This window comes from Anthonomus grandis, chromosome 22 (genome assembly GCF_022605725.1).
Source record: "Anthonomus grandis grandis chromosome 22, icAntGran1.3, whole genome shotgun sequence".
NCBI lineage: Eukaryota > Metazoa > Arthropoda > Insecta > Coleoptera > Curculionidae > Anthonomus > Anthonomus grandis.
Genome location: NC_065567.1, coordinates 13029929 through 13050413, shown reverse-complemented (window position 1 = coordinate 13050413; position 20485 = coordinate 13029929). Strand labels below are relative to the sequence as shown.

At 29.5% G+C, this 20485-nt stretch overlaps 2 protein-coding genes and 1 long non-coding RNA gene across 3 annotated transcripts in view; 2 read left to right on the top strand and 1 right to left on the bottom strand.

Annotated features, from left to right (window-relative positions):
• LOC126748940 (uncharacterized) overlaps positions 1–4005 on the top strand; it is a 104742-nt gene extending 100737 nt beyond the window's left edge. The window contains exon 7 of the mRNA XM_050458492.1: positions 2501–4005. Coding sequence (XP_050314449.1) covers positions 2501–2527 — 27 coding nt within the window. The 3' untranslated portion in view covers positions 2528–4005. The remainder of the gene's footprint in view (positions 1–2500) is intronic.
• Positions 4006–8364: 4359 nt separating this feature from the next.
• Positions 8365–19652, bottom strand: LOC126748937 (sorting nexin-17). Its single transcript, XM_050458488.1, has 6 exons — positions 19504–19652; positions 19257–19449; positions 18759–19113; positions 15587–15956; positions 14658–14966; positions 8365–10806 (listed from the first exon to the last, which is right to left on the bottom strand). Exons 1-6 carry the CDS (start codon positions 19561–19563, stop codon positions 10663–10665), a joined length of 1431 nt encoding a protein of 476 aa, XP_050314445.1. The 5' UTR covers positions 19564–19652; the 3' UTR covers positions 8365–10662.
• Positions 15364–19447, top strand: LOC126748941 (uncharacterized). The gene is made up of 3 exons (XR_007664836.1): positions 15364–15547; positions 17386–17637; positions 19300–19447. It is a non-coding gene; the product is annotated as an uncharacterized LOC126748941 (long non-coding RNA).
• Positions 19653–20485: the final 833 nt, after the last annotated feature.

The window sequence follows — 20485 nt, the reverse complement described above, 5'->3', positions numbered from 1 at the left end:
AAAAAATAAACACAATCTCAACTTTTCAATATTGCGAAGATTCAAATATTCGAATAGCAGAAAATTCAACCAAAACGATCTGAAGCCGCTCGACCAATAAAATTAAATAAAACCCCAAGTCATGAACCCTATCGAGGCTCTAGGCCACACCTCCGGCGCAGAACGATCACGTGACCACTCCATCTGTTCGGTAACCCAAGTATAGCTAGCTCTAATTCAAAGTACTGGTTATGGGATTTTCGACAAATACATTCTTTATTACACTTTAAGAATTTAAGAAAGTATTAGAATTTTTTAACAGATTTTATATGGTATGGTAAATTATTGTAGGCTTTTATTATCATATACATGGTATTTCCTTGATAGTGATTTAAAAAATTTTCCTCCATTTACATAGAAAGAACTGTTGAGAATATTTCAGAAAAAAATTACTTGAAGTATCCGAAAAAAAAACAAAAAATTCATTGTCTCTCTCTGAACTAAGGAATTAAAAACTCCCTGAAATAAGGAATAAATTTGTTACTTAAAACAAATTTATTTGCCTAAAAATGTACTTTAACTTCTTGGAAAAAATTTAAAAAAAAATTCATTCATTCAAATATTCAGACAAATGTAAAATATCTTCAAATGCTTGAAAGAAATTCAAAAATTACTTTAATTGCCTAAAAACTGATAAAAACAACTGCTTGGAACAGATCAAATATTTGTTTCTTATTGCAGGCAGTTACAGAATCATCCGAAAAATATATAGTTTTTCTCAGGTAGTTGAGCTTCTTTCATCCTCAATTGCCCAGAATAGAAAAAGTCATGTTTTTTTCCAGGCAGTTGCAGACAAATCTAAAGAATTTTTTTTTTAACAACTGCATGGAATAGACCAATTAATTTTTTGTTCCAGGCAGTTGAAGAAAAATCCAAGAAAATTATGTTGTCTTTTATGCAGTAAAAATTTTTTCATTCAACTACCTGGAACAGATCAATTGTAGGTACCCATTGTCATGATTTTTTGTTCTTTTATTATTTTCTTAAATATAAAATTATTTAAAGTTGAAGAAGTAGTCCATACTTGCAGTGGAGTTAATAAGTTAAAGGGTAACTAAAATTGTTTCTGTCATCCTCCACTAAATTTATTTAAAAATCATCTATCCTACATGTTTCGGACATATAAGATGTCCATCTTCAGGGATATACAATGAGGGTTTTCGTCACAACATATAACAGCTATCGGGCTACTAGCAAGGTCAAAAGTTAAAATGTCAACAATAAATAAAAGGGCATATTAAGATGCATGAGAAGGGACTAAGCAGGGTCTATACAAACATTAAAATCACATAATTACAAAACTAGGATAATTGTTATGTCAACAAGAACTAAGAACAAAAAAAAAAGAAAAAAAAAATTTTTTTTGTGTGTGGATGACAGAAACAATTTTAGTTACCTGAGTTTTAGTCCTTTGAGTTTTAGTCCTTTGATAAAATTATTTTTTTCTCCATTTTTTTTTACTCAAAATAGTCCAAAAAAGTTTAGCTTAGTATTTCATATTCAAAACTGTTAAAAATCGGAGGCACCTGAAGTGGATTAGAACCAATTCTTCAACCCATTCTAATCTTCTTGCGCGATTTCCACGATATAATACTGGAGTTCTAATGTCGTCTGACGTCTGGCGTAAAGATTGTTCTCATGTAATGCATTCCTTATGGTTTAAGCAGTGACACTAACAACGTGAATATTTAGAAGCTCAGTTTTTAGCCAGTTGGCAGCAATATTGAGATTTCATAATCCACGAAGGCGAACAAACCTATCATGTATAGGTTTTGCTGGTCTTGTTGGACCAGTCTGTCTTTCTCTCAATCTTCTGTGACGTCGCGAATCTTCATTCCACCCTGTATTATACCAATAGCTTATAATTGTACGTGTGTCAAGATTAAGGTGTTGCCTTTGCATATTGCTATATTGCCCACACAATTAAAAAAAAATTCATTATACTGGCAGCAAAAATTATACTAAATACATTGGTCAGTTTACCAAATACGCCGCGAGGAATTTAATTTCAATAGGAATAACATAATAATATGACGAATGGGATAAGGTATGTTCAAAGGAATATACAACAAATAATAAACATAATTTATCTTGGAAACAAATGTTTGCGTCTAAAAATAAAACGGATTCTCGGCTAAAAATTAAATGGTTTTTTCTTGTATCTTGGACCATTTTGATGTGTCTATATTTTGTGAATCTGTTTTAAATTGGTTCTGGTGAATTTATTTCTCGTTAAAAATTTCTCGACTCAAAAAATACTTGAAAGAAAAATACTTTTAATTTTCATAAACCTGCGATGTGTATTAAAAATAGTTTTATTTAAGGAGTTAATCTTAATAATGTTTTTTGACTACATCTTTTTAAACTTATTCTTTTATTTATTTATAAATATAAAGTACATACTTGTTAGTGTTGCAAAATTGTATTTTTTTTGTGATTTTAAAAGCATTATTTTTTTCAGGATGGGTACTCTGACTACATCCTGTAGAGGAATTAATTGTGATAAACTTAAGGATCGCCATTTCAACAGAAATTACCAACAGTGGTCCTTGTGAAAAAATGTTTATCGCCAATTTAAAAAAGAAACATCCTTCTCTACTAGAGTATACATCAGTAAACTCGCATTTTCCAAAAAAAGTAAAACATTACGCGTTTGTCAGTTTGGTGTTCTTAGATAAGTGCTAAAGTCAATCACAGAGATTTTGTATATTTTAGTGTAATGTACATGGAAATCTGATAAAAACAATTGTTAAAAGGCTGGACATTGCGTTTATCAAATGGTTCCATTTTATGAATATATAGCCCTACCTAATTCTACATTTGACATTATCACAATGCCGACATATCAAATGATGCTATTTTAATATCAAAAATAGCTATTTAAATTGAATGTTTGTATTTAATTCAATTCTGTTTAAAGTGTATTTTTGTACTACGGTAGTGCAGATTGCGTAGGGTTGTATATAACCATAAAATAGGTGTATTTTTTGGATATTTCAGCCTAACATACATTTTTACTTGCCAGTACAAAATATCATTAAGAATAATATGATATTATTTATGAAATGAAACTGTATTTTTTTGAAACGTATGCCTCGATGATATGATAGACTGTCTGAAGAAAATATATATTTTTAATGGTCGGTGCACTATTTTGTACACCTAGTTCAAGGAAAATGTACGAGTAGGCTCTAGAACTTACTTTGCTTGAATGCATTTACTTATTATATACTCTAAATGAATATTTCTACAAAAATGTAGTTGTTAATGTAAGTTTTTAACTGGATCCTTTGTGAGGCTGATCTTTAGGTTTTACTCTTATGACTGCATTTATTTCGAAAATAAAGAGGTCAAATTAAAGATATCTATATATCCAAGTCAATTTTTTGTAAATATCAAAACTCCAATATTTATTTATTAGATGAAATAAATGAAACATTATTATTTTAATTTATTTAAATTATACTTTCATTTAAAAAAAATCTTTTTTTAAACTATCTCTGTTATTAAAAATTCAATCATAAGAAAAAACCTACTCGTAAAATATATTATAGGTGTAGATCACATATCTTACTCGCCCTATGTACATATATCTATCCGAAGTATTTTTGCATATCTTTCAAATATCACCTAACTAAAGTAAATCCAACATTCAACATTATCACGTATTACAGGAAGGTAGTTTTAATGCAGCTATATCAAAAAAATCAATTAAAAAACCTGAAATTTTCAAAAAAGGATTTTACAAAAAGATATTTTAAGACGATTTTATTGTCTTCTACGATGTTAAATATTTGCATTCAACTTTTTAAATATATTGTAGGTAAAGGAGATAAGAAACAGATTAGTACGTTTAATAGGTTTATTATTTTACACCATTAACTTTAAATACATTTCGAGTTTTCTGTTATTTTTTAATACAATTGATCTGATTTCTTATTTTATAAAATTCTTGTTGTTTGACACGCCTTTATTATACTTGTATGTACGCTAATTTAATTCTTACTACTTTTCCTAATCAAACTTATTAATATGATACCTAAACAGTATTATAACCGACAATAATATATAGATAATAAAAAAATTTAAAAATATATAAGAAAATAAATCCTGGAATAGGATGTAACTTTTATTAACAGAATTCAGAATAGTAACCACTGACAATAATATATAATAAAAATAATATGTTTTAACGTAAAACAACCATTTTTGGTATATATAATATAGATATTTTGACGGTTCGATTTTAAATGTTGTATTCTTAAAATAATTAAGAAGCTTAAATGACAATATTATAAATTAAGAATATATTTTTACCAAATAGTAGATATAAGCTTACATTTGTAATTATTTAAGAATTGAAAAAAAACGTGACAGTATTAAAGAACAAGGAAATACATTTTATCATAAAATAGTATTTTAAATATTATCAAATATCCCAAAATTTAATACTGTAATGTTCTAGACAGATATATAAGAAATGTATATGTTTTGTCAAAGTATGGCGGTAACCTCAAAAAATATTCAATTATTATGTCTAATAATATTTATATTGTCAAAAGTACATGTACTAGAATTTTTAAACATTGGTAAGTACTAGTAAAAAGAACTGCTAATAAGATTGTTTTAAAATATGTAAAACAGAAATTGGAGTTGATAAATCGTGGTTGCACCCCTTTTGGTTGCAAAATGGCAAATATCTTACAAATGATTGCATTTACACAAACTTTTAGTCTCAAAAGTCCTAGGTACTAAAAAACAGTCGTATGCAATTATTATAATTTTATTTATCAATCACCAATCTACTTACTATCTTGTCGGTCAACCAAAATAAGATTGAGAAATGCTTTCAAAAACAAATTTGAAAAAAAAATTATGGTGAAAAAATACATATGACTGCCAAAATACTAGTGATAGTATTGGAAGAATAAAACAGAGCAAGCCACGATTGCGTAAATATTAATGGTCGTAAATCGGTACATATGGTGAAAAATAGTATCTATTGCTTTGCCATTTTGTGAACCAGGAACCATTGAGATAGGGCCTTTAAATTAAATTAAAAACTTGTCAATAAGCATAGGACCAAATTTTACTTAACATGAGAAACGTGCCACGAAAACATATATTATTATGTCACTTACCATAAAGAGGTGCCTATATTACATTCAGGTTTTTAAAAAAAATCCTGCTTACTATGCTAATTTGACCAGTATTGAAGATCTAATTATGGTATCATAAACTAAGAAATTGCCTTTTTAAAAGTAATTTAATTATTAATAGGCCTCTAAAAGATTTTAAACGCGTACTAAAACTCCCTGTATGTTTACAGTTCGATCTACCGCTAAAAATAAGCAAATGCCTTGCAATTTTATGTCAGTTGTTATGGCTTTTTTACAATCGAATAACAATGCGTATAAATTATGAGTAAAGTAAATAATAATATGGTAAGTGAGATATGGAATATAAGTTATACTTTGGCTAATTCTCAAATATGGTGGTTAATCGACAATAAATAGCAAGTCAATTTTAGTTTTAAATAAAGTTTATGTGTGGAGCAGACTGCTGGGCGCCAAGTTTGCTTTTACTGAAATTAATTTAACGCAAGAAAATCTTTTAAAATAAAAAAAAAAATACATAAAAAGAACCCGCATATGCTAAGTGTGCGGCCACGCATAAAACGGACCGGAGAGGATAGCGGAGCGTTCAATTGATTTAAATTAGAAATGTAAAGAACAAATGCTGCGGAGCGCACGGCAGAGAGGTGCGTATTTGTGAGAGATGGTAGCGGAGCGTTCATTGTTTAATAGTTTCCCGCGTATTAGGTTAGTTCATATTGAGTTTTGGAGAAGTACACGTGAAAAATGGAACTTTAATTTTAATGTTGAATTTTCTATTTAATATACATTATCAGCAAAAGATATTTTTCCGTAAAAACAACACCATCATGACCTCATTTCTATACTGTTTATGTAATTTGAGGCTTAAAATACGCTTCCAAATCAGCGACATCTGTAGCACTAGCCAGTATCCGAAGTCATCTCCGTCTTCCTCTCCGCCACCTCCACTGTTCCCAACCTTATGTTTGGCCGCATACTAAGGCGCCCATCAACATGAAATAAAATTATTATAAATACACATAAATTATTTCAAAATAAATTTATTATAAGAAAATAGCAAATGTTTATCAGGGCAAGGAGACTCCTCATTATATCCACCGATTATATTTGTAAGGTACCAAGAGGACCTCTAAATAAAAATATTTTTAGTCAAAGCACTATAAGTCACTAAATACTAGAGCTCCACACTCTCGCGGTGCAAAATAAAGTTTACGCAGGCATGTAATAACTCTTTCAGTCTTCTCGACCTTCGTCTTATGCTGTTCGCACTATAAATTTTTGGCCCATTTGCGTATACAAGTGAAATGACTGGAAGGGGATTTAAACATTATAAGCCATATAAACTCGATTTAATCCCTTTTCTAAGTCGTTAACAATTAAACGAAGTGCTAACTTTGTATAATATGATCGTTCTGAAATAATAGAGATGAGACTATAATATAGTATAAAAGATGGAATGAACATATTGTCAATTTTTTATTTTATTTACTAAATTAGCAAAATATATTTCCATTATTTTAGATGCAACATATATATTACTATATTTTTTTATATTTAGAATCTTAAGCGAAATTCGAGGAATTAAAAAATTTGTATAGATGCTTATCTTCATTTATTTTATAAATAGCAATTGACCTACCTTTGACAAGTTATGAACAATTTACACAGGTTAATGAAAAAAATGTAATAACATTGACTTTCTAGCTAAATTACCTCCTCTAGTATCTCAATTTGGCTTAGGTCTCGACAGGTGACTTATATTTATTGTTTATCATTTTCCAGCATGCTATTTTTGTGCTGGTGTATAATTATCGTATATTTACTATTATCGGCCCGAACGAGCCATTAAAAACTGATCAAACCTCGATCATACTCAAAAATTAAGTTTATACCCGAATCGAGATAATCTTTTAGTATTCGGAGTAGACGGAGTTTTCTAAGGGTATTAATATAGTAGTAGCAGTAGTAATATATGTCAAATACATAATAAAAGTGCGGACTTCGTAAGAGTGTGGAGCTAACATGAAAAACTCAATCAGGACAAACTAAATAATATGTATATTCGGAACATGTCGTCTAAAATCCATTAGTCAATATCCATTATTCCTTAATTGTGACTCATAACAAAAACTTATATATAAAACCTATGAATAAAAAAATACCCTAAACGTTATCTTTGGTCTGCATTTTTTCTGTGATTTTGAATTGCTGACAATATTATAGTAATTAAAAAGAGAAAAGTTTAAAAATGAAGAGCCATAACATCCCCATGTAAAATAATTATAGGGATTTTATACTTAAGATGTTTGTATGTGTATACCTTTCTCCCTAAAATAAACTAGTATAGCAAGCAAGCAATATATGAGTTTTATTTTCCCTCATTTTTAATCTCTTAGGGGCATGAATTCCTGTTTAAGATAATAGAAAAATTAACGTAAAAGTATTTTTTATATAATCGTTCTATTTCAACTACGTCGCAAGGGGATATCGCCGTCACTGTTATTTCTTATAGATATATTTTTTTAAAGTAGTAATTGTATATAAGAAAAACAAGTGTCCCGAAGTCAGGGTAACAGAAGCTTAAAGATGTAAAACTGTGACAAGGTAGCCTCCATGTCGATCAAAAGACTTAAAAATCTAATCTAGAAAAGGCGTGCATATAATGAATATTTCTCAGTGGATATAAAGTAGGTACTCTAAGACGTAATTGTGGTATTTGGGATGGTCCTTACTTAGAAATGTTCTAACGCCCCTTTTGCTTTCGCTATGATTACAAAATTTTTATACAATGCCTATGCCAATTAGAATTTATGACGCAAAGATGATCAAAAATAAATTTCGTTTGCTTGAAAAAAAACCGTGATTGAAACCATATTTACATGTGTGTATTAATTTATTACAAAGTTGTACCAAAAAGTTCCGCCCTCATTGACTTCTAAGTGCACTAATGTAATTTTGCATTTATTAATTAACTGGAAACTATTTAGAATAAAATTTACATTTTAGCGCTAAAAGTAACCGTTTGCGTATACCAGAGAGTTTTTAGATACTGCAAATTTATCCCAAAAGCATTTTAGCCTGTAGTTTTCATCAATCAAGTTACTGTTGGAGCTTCGATAGCTAATCTCATGCTGTGTAAACACCTTCATAAGATTGAACATCGGATGCACACAAAATTTCATTTAGGATAAAAAGTGTAAAACAAATATTTCAATAAAAAGATATATTTTCTTAAAATAATAAATAAACATATAATACAAATGCAATTGCCTTGTCAATGTACGAATATTGTAAATTCCTAGTATTATTTCCAATTATATAAAAGTATCAAAAGTATGTTAAATAAATAAAGGGCAGGGAATGTATTTTTATTATTTTTTGTTTATATCTTAAAATTTTTATACAGGTAAAAAACTTCAAATAATAAATTCTACGTTGCCTAAATTTTACATGTACAATATACATATAACCCATAGATTACATAAAATGTAATTATCCATCTTTCTTGTAATGGTTTGATGACACTTTTGTTCAAGCCGCGGTTAAAAAATGAAACCGTAGGACTATTACTTACAGTAAATATCTAAAATTACTTATTGATTCTTAAAGCAATTAAAAAATATACAAATTTATTATGTTTTCACGGTATGATGGAATAAGTTCTTTCAGAGAGGACTTACTTTCTAAATTGATTATAGTAAATAATAAATACCATAAATAATCCGAGTCTTTTTCAATAAAGGTTTACCAATGTTTATAGGTTAAATGGACCTGTGTATGTGCTATTTTTAAATAAGAGAGTAATATGTTAAAATGTTTAAATATGTTAACTTTTTGAAATATTTATAAATAGGTACAAAATATATTCATAAAGCCACGAATCTGATAATGAAATTTAATCAAATTTAATTACCAAAGCAGAAAATATAAAATAATTAAATTCCCGCGTAAATATAATATTTATGGGATCTTGTATTCTGATATATACCAATATACTATTTTACTGTATTGATTTTTAATCTATGCATTTAAATTGAAATGTTCTTTTTTCAAATTAAATGCATATATATGCATATCTAAAAAAGTAAAAAAAAAAACAGATGTGGATTACTTTTATAAAAAACACTCGAATCATAATTCTGTAACATTCTTGTTAAACGTTTTAAAGACCCAATATTTGCTTCAATTTTATAGCGAGCTCACCAGAACAAAAAACGCCAGCGCAAAGTTCTAGAGCCCCTCACTTAATTAGGTTCATCTATTAAAAATTTATTAGAATTATGTAAAAAAAATATTATCTAAAAAGGTAATCTACATTTTACAAACAAAACACTCAGGAACCTCGTCAGAACTTCAGCATCTACGTATGCTCTGGGAAAATAATGTTACAAGCTGCAGTCCCGTGCAATCAAATGAGAGGCATCATGGTACGTAATATATACGTAAAGCTAACCTTTGTAAAGTGCCGTAGTTTTCGTCCGTATTCATGTCCCATTTAAATATTCGCCCAGATTTAATTCTCTCACAAGAAGTGCACCGTTAGATTCCTGTGGAAAAGCCCATTTGTGTCCCCGTGTAGTATGGGAATAACAACTATTTGTAAACATTCTCTCATTAATGCAGATATGTTTATAGATAAGAAAATAGTCGTACACAAAATGCAGTAATGTACGAATATGCGAGTGCGCATGACCCTTGCACATGGACCTCGTATTGGTCAACATCCTCATCCAATCCTTTATGTTTCTATGGATGGAAGCAAAATGTTGAAAAATGCCAAAAGCTCTTAAAACATCAGCTGAAAAAATTAAATTATGCAACTAAACAAAACTACTGGTACGCACTCTATGTTAAAGGGATATCTCAAAGCCTAGGACGCCCAAAACTTTTAGCTGAGCTACAAAACAACCGAAGTCATCTATAAATATAAATGTCTTTTCACGTATAAAATTGTGAAAATTAACTACTATTCTTTTGATCAAAATAATAATCTATTATGTCTTAAAATGTTTGAAGTATATGTAATTTAATTTGCCTCTCCCTTTAGAAAGTAAATATAAAAATATGCAAAATTAATTGGGATCAAAACTTAATTACTAACATGAAATTTATATATTTTTTAAATCTAATAAATGTCACAGGATCTCATTTTTAAACCTGAAAAATTACATATCAAAGCTAACTTTTAAAAAATGTACGTATTGCTAGAACTTAAACCTAAACAAAAGAACTTAATATACCTAATTTAATAATCAAAAGCAACAAATAAAATAATTAACAAATTGCGTTTTCTGTAAAATATGTTTAGACAGTTAGCATCCACAAACGAAAACAGTTTCAAAGTTAAACAAAAACAAAAATAATAAATACATAAAAAATGGTCATATTTAAATTGATATTCTTAAATTAGAATATTATAATAGTCATAAAAGTTGTAGTCAGATCATGGATTAAAAAGTTAGGACGCTTACCACAAAACACCCTGTTTTTCAGTATTTTTTGTTAACTATAAATCATCATCTCCAATTCCTTCAAAAGCGTGATTTTCGTGCCTTCTTCCATTTTTAAAAGACACACTTGAAAATTTTTCTTGCAGGGATTTAACGGAAAAGGGTTCTTGGTAGTTATCCGCTTCATTATTTTCTTGATCCTAAAATAAAGTAATTAGAAGTCATACCGCGGTTATTGAAAAAATATGTATAGGATGTTTCGTTTTAAAATAATAAAGACGATTTTGCTATATGTGGTCGTTCTCTATATATTTGTGATGTAGTCCACTTTCAATTACCTGTAGTTTGGTAAAAAAGGTATTTATTACCAACAGATTAGTTAACCAGTTACAAGAAGCAAAAAAATAATAAAAAAGCATAGTAGTTCCACATACACTACCGGCCAAAAGTGAAGAAACATTTACAAATTTAACAATAACATCTTAACATACAAGATATTATTTTACATTTTTAGTAGAAAATATTTAGCTCTATTATTGCAGCATAAAAACACATCCTTCTTGTTTGTATTTACCTTATCAGTTGATCAAAAAATTATTTATGCTATTTTATGCGGACAAAAGTGAATAAACATTCCAAACAAATCTTATTTGGTATTTAAAGTGATTATTTATCTTTAGTTTGATCTTAACGTTGAGTGTTAAACTGTTATATACGATTTGTGCAAAATGTCTCGCGGTATAGATCTGAGTATTAATCTCCGAAAATTAATTGTTTCAAAATTTCAAGCTGGTGTAAAACAAAGTGAAATTGCTAGGAAAATTAATCGTAATAGATCCGTAGTTTCAAAAACTATTGCTACTTTTAAAAAATATAATAGTGTGTCCAAGGTATGGACAGCCAAGGAAACAACAGTTGGCAACAGAACATCCCTTTATGCCCGCCACAGAAATTTATAATGAAATACCTGGGGTTTCGGTATCTGTGCGTACTATTCGTCGTCGTTTAACTGAATTTGGACTTTATAGCCGTCGTCCAGCCAAAAAACCATTCTATCTAAAAAGAATAGATTGGCTAGACTCCAATTTGCACAGGAACACCTTGATTGGACAACCCAAAAGTGGAAAACGGTTCTATTTTCTAATGAAAGTAAGTTCTGCCTATTCGGATCTGATGGAATGAAATGGGTTCGTCGTCCTGCCAATACTAGACTTAATCCAAAGTACACCAGGGCAACTGTGAAATATGGAGGAGGCAATATCATGGTTTGGGGTTGCTTTTCCGGATCAGGAGTAGGACCATTAAGAAAAGTTGAAGGAAAAATGGACAGATTTCAATTTTTAAGAATTCTTCAGGATCATATGCTTCCATACGTAGAAGAAAATATGCCGCTTCGATGGTCGTTTCAGCAGGATAACGATCCGAAGCATACCGCAAAAGTAGTAAAGAAATGGTTTGAAGACAACAATGTGCCCCTTATGAAATGGCCCGCACAAAGTCCGGATCTAAACCCGATAGAAAACCTATGGGACCATTTAGAGGAAAATCAGACAAAAAAATAAAGATAAATTTAGAAACCAGGATGATTTGTTCACAGCTCTTCAAGAGGAGTAGAATTGCATTTTAGCAGATTATATTGACAGCCTAATGAACTCTATGCGAAGTCGGTGTGCTGAAGTTATAAAAAATAAGGGTTTTGCTGCACATTATTAGTCTTTTTATGTACAACTAACTAATACATTGTGTATAAAAAATAAATAAAAATAGTGTTTCTCCACTTTTGTCCCCTGTAAAAACAAGAATAAAATATATTAGTTGTCACCTGTTTTTTTTTTTAATTTTTTATTGAGGTACTGAAGACTAGAAACAAAATTATATTTAAAAAAAAATAAAAAATTAATGATCAAATACACTAATATAAAAATAAATACAAAAGACACTTTGTTTCTCCACTTTTGTCCGGCAGTGTATATAAACAAAAAAGACTAAGATATATTTAGTTAATGGATCTTAACCTGTCAACAAAAATATTACACTGTACATAAATTATTATTGTTATAATTCTAAAACATTATAGTAATAGAGAATTTAAGCAAAATAATTGTCTTAGCGGGATTACCATGAAATAATGTTAATCCCGCTAAGTTGCTTTATAATGTCAAGAATTCATTTTTGGTACCTAAAAAAGTCTCGCCAATAGATTGGGGCAATCAATCTTGTAATAGATTAGATCATATAAGATTTTTACTGAAAGAACTTTGGTCCTTTTTTGTAAGGATATAATATTAAACATATTTCAACACAATTGATGATCCAGTTCATGAAATGAAGAGGTTAAATGTAAAAGGGAATGTAAGAGAAGAAAAGTAGTTGTAGAGAATTATCATTTTCAAAATGCCGACAGTTTCGATAAATAAATCCTATAATAATTATAACTATATAATATAATAATTATAACAATTTAGCAGAATCACACCCGATTTTTTCTGAACTGTATTAAGGTTTAACTGAATCTTCAATTCTGAATTACCTAAATAGTCAATTCGAGATTTTTTATAATATAGGAATTAAACCAGACTGGAAATTTATATTTTTCAGTTATATTAAGTGTAAATTTTTCATTAAGTGTAAAACAAAACTCACAAAATAAATTACGAAACAAATATATCCTGCCAGTCAGCAGCCTCTGTTAAATTAATTAATAGTGGTTATACTTAGCACATCTAAAACTGAAACAATTCTGTCCTAGTAAATTGGGGGTGAAATTATTATGTCTGTGGCAATCTACATTTAGAATTCATAATTATAGAAGGATGAATCACATTAAACAAACAAAAAATTATTTAACTTCACACTTGGACAAACTGGTGATCACTAAATCCAGAATACGATTGGCTTGTTTAAAGGAGGAAGTCGCGTCGCCGCCACCCATTGGTCACATGAAGTGTCTCAGACTGAGAACAGAGAATTTATTCTTCTATTTTGTTGCGACCGTCCTAGTGCCCCGTAAAAGCTATAGTTTGTGCAAGATAAATTGATCTATTTCATAATAACTGAAAGGAATAAAAGTACCTAATAAATGGCTAAATTTTTACCTAGTGTTGCATTTTCGTCTTAAACAGACTTCTCTTTTTAAAATAAAATTAAAATTACTTCTAAATAAATAAATAAAAAAATAAATCTGGCCTTTATTTGAAAAACTATACAAGTTTATGGCAAAGTCTAGCAACACTGCTATTCTCATTTCCTTGAAGAGTAATTATTAAATAGAATAATTGTTATTCCACAAACTATACCTGCCCAAACAAAATTGCTTTTGCTGATTTGTCCTCCCTACCTAACAACCAACCTAGACAAAATAGCGCCCAGAAGAGTAAATTCTCGGCTCGCAGTTTGACGCGCCTTATGTGTTGCACAAAAATCACGGCCAATCAGGTGCCTCAAGAAAAAATTGTGGGAGAGTACGATCGTTGGAACAATATCTGTTGGGGATACAGTCCTTTCTTGGTCATTCCTTAGTACAAGTAGTAGTTGGGTATACACTGTCATGTACTTCCTTTTCTAATGCATTAATCTCCGGTCTGCAATATCAATTTGCGGTTTGCCAATGCTGTATATACACTAAATAGAAAGCACGTAATGGCCAAAGGATATTTGTGAACCCACTATCTTAATAAAATGTATAAGTTATACAATTTGAAACAAATTAGACAAATTCATAAGTCTAATTTGTTTCAAATTCGCGTCATCAGATTCGCGCTAGCCAGTTAGCGCCTAACCGCCAACAACACGCCTCTTGACAAACCAGTTCTAAAAAGATTAAGCATAAATCACATCATAAATGTGTGTCCTTGTAAGTCCTGTCCTTGTTATAAATGATGCAGTAATATCCTTTTCCGCTAAGCAAACTTCATTGTATAACTGAATGAATTTTGATATACAAGAATGTTCTGATAATAAAAATCAATGTCAAGGTCGGCAATCAACCGTGGCTATGCAGAAGGGTCTAAGAAGTAACGCAGTATATTAGAATTGCTCGAACACTACTTACCTCAAAATTATCCAAATCTATGCTTCTGTTGGATATAATCTGGCAAGATCCATCCCGTTTCATATAAGTCCACTCCTCAGTGGATTTTTGAAGATTCTTTTTTTTATATGCATTCTTTCTCATTAGTATCTCGTCGACCATGGATTGCAAACATACAGACATTAAAATTGCCTGGTCACTGCTTATAGTTATCCACTGTAATTTATCTTTTGACATAAGGTACTCAAAAGACAGTTCCAAACTCGACATCATATGAGAGCTGTTATTGCAGGCATATAACGAGTTTTCTATTTGGTTATTATAATCTACCTAAAATATATTTTGCTAATGTAGCATGTATAAATTTTTTCAGAAATCCCCAGCATTTTATATTAAAATATGTATTATTAATAGAAAAGGTGAACCAAGTGGGACAAAACTATGTCTCTTAAAAGAAAATAATGTTTGAAAAAATACACTTTATACTAGATATAAAAAAAAAATTAAGTGTTTATCTCTGTATCTTTTGAACTTAATTTTTGCATTTTTAAATTAATCATATGTTAGAAATAACATAAACCATTTTTTAAATGCCGATAGTAGCCATATTAAAAGATATAAATGTAATTAACATCTTTTAACCTAAGCTCCAGATTTCAACAGTATGATGGTGACTGTTTTTTATTGCAATGTCATACATTTATTATTGGCAAGATTAAAAGCAATTACAAACCCACAGGTTTCTCCTTAATAAAATTATTTGTTTAGAGCATTGCAAATAAACCGCCGCGAGATAAATTTATTTTACTAAGTAATTTGGTAAATAAAAGTTTATGTCTACAGAAATAACTTTGTGTAGAATAAAAATAAGAAACTAGTAGTGGTGGCGGTCATGATAAGCATGTCTTTAGGTAAATAGCCTTTTTTTTACAAGTCACACTTTAACTTACGTTAGTGGCAATAACCCTCCAGCATTTCATCCTAATAACCTTAAAAACACCTTCTTTCACCAAATTCCCAGGGCCAAGAATACGCAAACTTAATTCCTCCTCTCCTATTGAAACTAACACCTTTGTTCGAGGTTTAGGATAATCACAGTAACAATTCCCAAACTGCATAAAACCATAGTATTTTAGCTTTTGAGCAAACTCAATATACTCCTTCTTAGCTAATCCCATTTTTAATTTATCAAGTTGCGATTTGGATTCACGCATTGCTATTATCCAGCCTCTTTCTATCTCAGTTACAGTTTGACTGTACAGCAGGTTAAGGGCTATGGGATCTGTCATAAGTTCTTTATCATATTGCATGCTCCAATAGCTAAAACCACAAAAGAAACTCTTACATACAGTAAGTTTCATATCAGAATCTTACAGGAAACAAAATTAACAGAGTGCAAAACAAAATATATAGCAACTAACAGTACTTAATAATAGATGTCATAAAATTATTCAAAAAACATTCTGTAATATAATTTTCTGTTTTGTCCGAAAATTCCCTTTCAGCACTTTCCGCAACCAAAGGATATGTTGTTCAAATCATAGTTCATCATTTTAATTACCACTACTTAATGAGTGTTTGCTCCTTTAATCATTTGTATTGATCTTCAATTTTTTTATTTAATCTATACACAAAAAGTAAAACAACACCCTTTAATGAAGTATATATACAGTATACTCCTATTATCTTAGAAAGATTAGTGTCAGATACTGAACAAGGAATACTCTTTTTTGTGTACAACTAACTATTGAAGATACCTTATTTTATATATATTAAACTCTACAAACTTCCTCTATCAAAGCACAAGATATAATAATAATAACAATTAATAAGCCACCAGCCATCTTACAGATAATTAAATATAATAAGGTATAAACCAATTTCCACTAATCTATATAAATTAGGCCCAATAAACAAAGTTACCTGTCGTATTTTTTTTTTTCAGTGAAGTTAATGAAAATGAAATGTGCACTATTATATATAGAGTGGGTTTTTTAAAGTGTTACTATGAAATATGTCATAGGCTGCACATTTTTTTTTGGCAAGTAGATGGGGAACACATTTTATGATATTTTTGACATTTGTAGGAGGATCACATTCTTATTAAAGGAAATGATGTTTTTTACTTTAAAAAGCAAATCTATTTGTGATGTCTTTAATAACAATGACTAAATAAAGTTTGTTTGGCAAAAATTTTAAAAATTTGCTCTGCTGGTATATTAGACAGTGAAAAATAGAAATTGAAAATTAAATATAGATACAGTGAAAATGAAAATTCAGGGGTGTTACACAGGGGTGCTCGGACACGTTAATTTTTATTTTTTGTCGCGATTTTTCTGATGATGAATTCATGGGTGGACCAAGAATTAGCTACGACTATCAACTTAATTTTTTTAAATAGAAACACCAATTTTTTATTTTATTTTTTAATTCTGTATAAAATTTTAAGTATATTTTGTATACCATGTCCTATACCTAACCTTAATATTTCTAAGAAATTTGCGATTCAACTTTATAAATAACTTATAAATAACCATGAATTTTTAAAACAATCTATAAAAAAACACAAAACAAAAAAATTTAAATAAATGTTCAAATTGTTGACCATTAAGTTCCTGACAGTAACCAAGTCGATATTCAAATTCTTCTAATACTTTACTTATTGTTTAAGGCTGGATTTGTTGTATTTTGGCTCTAATTCTATTTTTTAATTCTTCTAAACTTTTAGGTTTATCAAAACAAACTTTAGATTTTAGATAACCCCATAGATAAAAACCCAATGGGGACCTTGCTGGCCATTCAATAAAACCTCCACCTTCCAATCCATCTATTTGGGAAAATGTTGGTTAGCTAATCTCATACTACTCGCGAAGTGTGGAGGGCGCCATCCTGTTGGAACCATATCAAATATGCCGGTATAAATGGGTTTTCACCATTTGGATAAAGTGCAATTAAACTAGGTACTATCTGATTTTGAAGCAACTCTAAATATGTTTCAGAGGTAAGTGCACACAATAAAATAGGGACCCACAATTGATGTGCCCACAACTCCTGCCCATACATTGAACTTCTTGGGAAATTGTGTGTGACTTTCCATACTCCAGTGTGGATTTTCTGGTGCCCAATAACGAAAATTTTGCCTATTTACAGAACCATTTAAAAAGAAACTTGCCTTGTTGGAAAAAAAAATATTACTTAAAAATTGTGGGTTTGCATTACATTTATTCATCATTATTTCGCAAAACTCTATTCTGTGGATGTGATCATTTTCAATAAGCTCCTGAATTAAATGAATTTTATATGGATGCCATTTATTCCTATGCAAATATTTTAGAACACAAGAATTACTAACCGACTGAACTGCAGCAACTTATCAAGTTGGTTTATGTGGGTTTTCTTGTAAATGAAGCAAAATATCTAATTGTGTGTTTTCTGGAAGTGTAGGACAGTCCAGGTCATATTTGTCTCTAAAATGACCAAAATCTCTAAACTTTTTCTCAATTTTACTACCAAAGGTGTAATAGGCCTCTCCAGATACTTATTTATTAATAATGTTAGTATTAGGTATAAGATATGGTATTCAAAATATACTTAAAATTCTATGCAGAATTCAAAAATGGAATAAAAAATAGGTGTTTTCATTTAAAAAATTAAAGTTGATGGTTGTTGCTTATTTTTGGTTCACCCTGTATACATGAATTCATCATCAAAAAAATCAGAGCATTTTTTTTCGAACACACCCCAGAATTTTAAATGAATTTGTTCCAACTTTAGCGTCCTCACTATATAATAAGTAAATAAAAAAAATTAAATATAATAAATAAGTATATATAATATTAATAATATAAAATTAATATATTAAATAAGTAAAAAAAATTCTAAATATTTTAATTATACTAACAGCCATGGCTATGAAAATCCTAGTATTTATTTATATCTGACTTCCATGTTTTTTTTTAGACAATTTAGTTGTCAATAAAACTTTAGAATTTTTATGTGACATAAATATAAGGAAGAGGCAAACTCATAATTTTTGAAGAACCAACTTATTTAAATGTTAAGTTGATGTTATTAAACTGTTTTTTAAACCATATTTAAATCAAAAAAGTATATTTTACTTACTTTTTCCTAATTACTATCCTAGTCTCAGTCCTAATAGCCTGTTGGGTCAAGTATGGTGATTCAAAGTCAAGCAGCTTTCTGAGGACTGTAGTGATATTACCTGCATTATCAACTTTAACAAGGTAAAGTGAAAAAAAAGGCATATATTCTGCAGGCAAGTTGATATGCTTTAAAGATTTTCTCAACACTTTTTGTGAAGAATCAGTGTTTGGCAACCTAATTTTAATTAAACCATTGTTCATTGTATAAACATCAAAATTTATATCTTGTTTTTCTTTGCATGCAGTCTCTTGCTGGGCGGATAAGAAAAATCCAGATACTAAATTGGAAGACATTATTTTTGAATCTTGTCCAACTAAAAATATAAATCATATTACTAATATTATATTAGTCATTGCAACACACAAAATGAATAAATATGTAAGGCAGTTAGTTTTTCTAAAGATTATTACTAAATGTACATGGAACCATAACTACAATTATTACTATGAAATGCACCTGTTTGTATATATTTTTCTAGTAAAGTTCGTCTCTCTTCCAGCTGACCAGATGTTAGTGGGAGCAACTTTTTAGGTGGAAAAACAGGAACATTTTCAGAGCCAAACTCCCTCTTCATTTGCTCATTTAAATTGTGGAGTTGCTTGTAGCGGACAGTGCAATGGAAAACACCATTAATATGTATATTATAACCCTTAAAGATAATTTAATAAGCCTGAGAGTTGAAAAAAGTAAAGGTGAAACATACAATAAAGGTAGATCCACTGCCTTCATTTAATTCCTGTGTATCAGGTATTGAAAAATGCATTTTCGCCTCACAAACGAACCTGGAATGTACCTTCCTGACATAACAGATCAGTATAAGCTATTTAGTATTATCTTATTATATGTAATAATCATATCAAACGGTCTCTAAAAATAAAAATAGATACAAAAATACATTTTTTATTTTTTTTAGAAATGGCATATAATGTTATTTATTTTGACAAAATGATAATAATTAAATGACATTTGTGAGCTGTGTCATTGCGGCTGCATTGTAACTCCTGTCATTAAATTTAGGTTGAATTTACAAGCAATTCCACTTGAATACATACAATTTTTCAAATGCAAATATGCTTTATTGTTATGAACAAAGCTTTCGTCTAGATAGAAATTTAAGAGACATACAATAAGTAAAAAGTAGTTATACTTAATAAAAAAAAGTGACATGACATAATTAACTAGATATGACAAATTTAACATGCACAAAGAATTAAGAAAAAAACACAAAAAGGGAACCGTGGTTTCATTAGTTCGTCAAGATATTATTGTCATTGAAATATTCAAGTACTGACTAATAAGCTCGACCATTTAAAAATCTCGTTTTAAAAGTAATTTAAATCTTTTAAAATAATTTGCTTCTATAATGCCTTTCTGCAGGTGGTTAAATATTTTTATTTATCGAATTCTTGAAAGTACAATCGCAAGGATTGTCTCCCAGTATTGGGCTGCATTTCACAAGGTTCTACAAAAGAAATATTTAAAAGTCTTTTTGGTTTTTTTATTATTTGACTTGGTTAAAATGAATCAGAATAGGTAGTATATGACTGCAGTGTATGAAATGACTATAAAATTGAGCAACTTGTACTATGTACGGGAGAGACAAGTGGGATCGAAACCGGCGTTATGTATTGATAATAAAGAACGAGTTTCTGCCCGATCTGTTAAATCTAACATTTGCACAATCT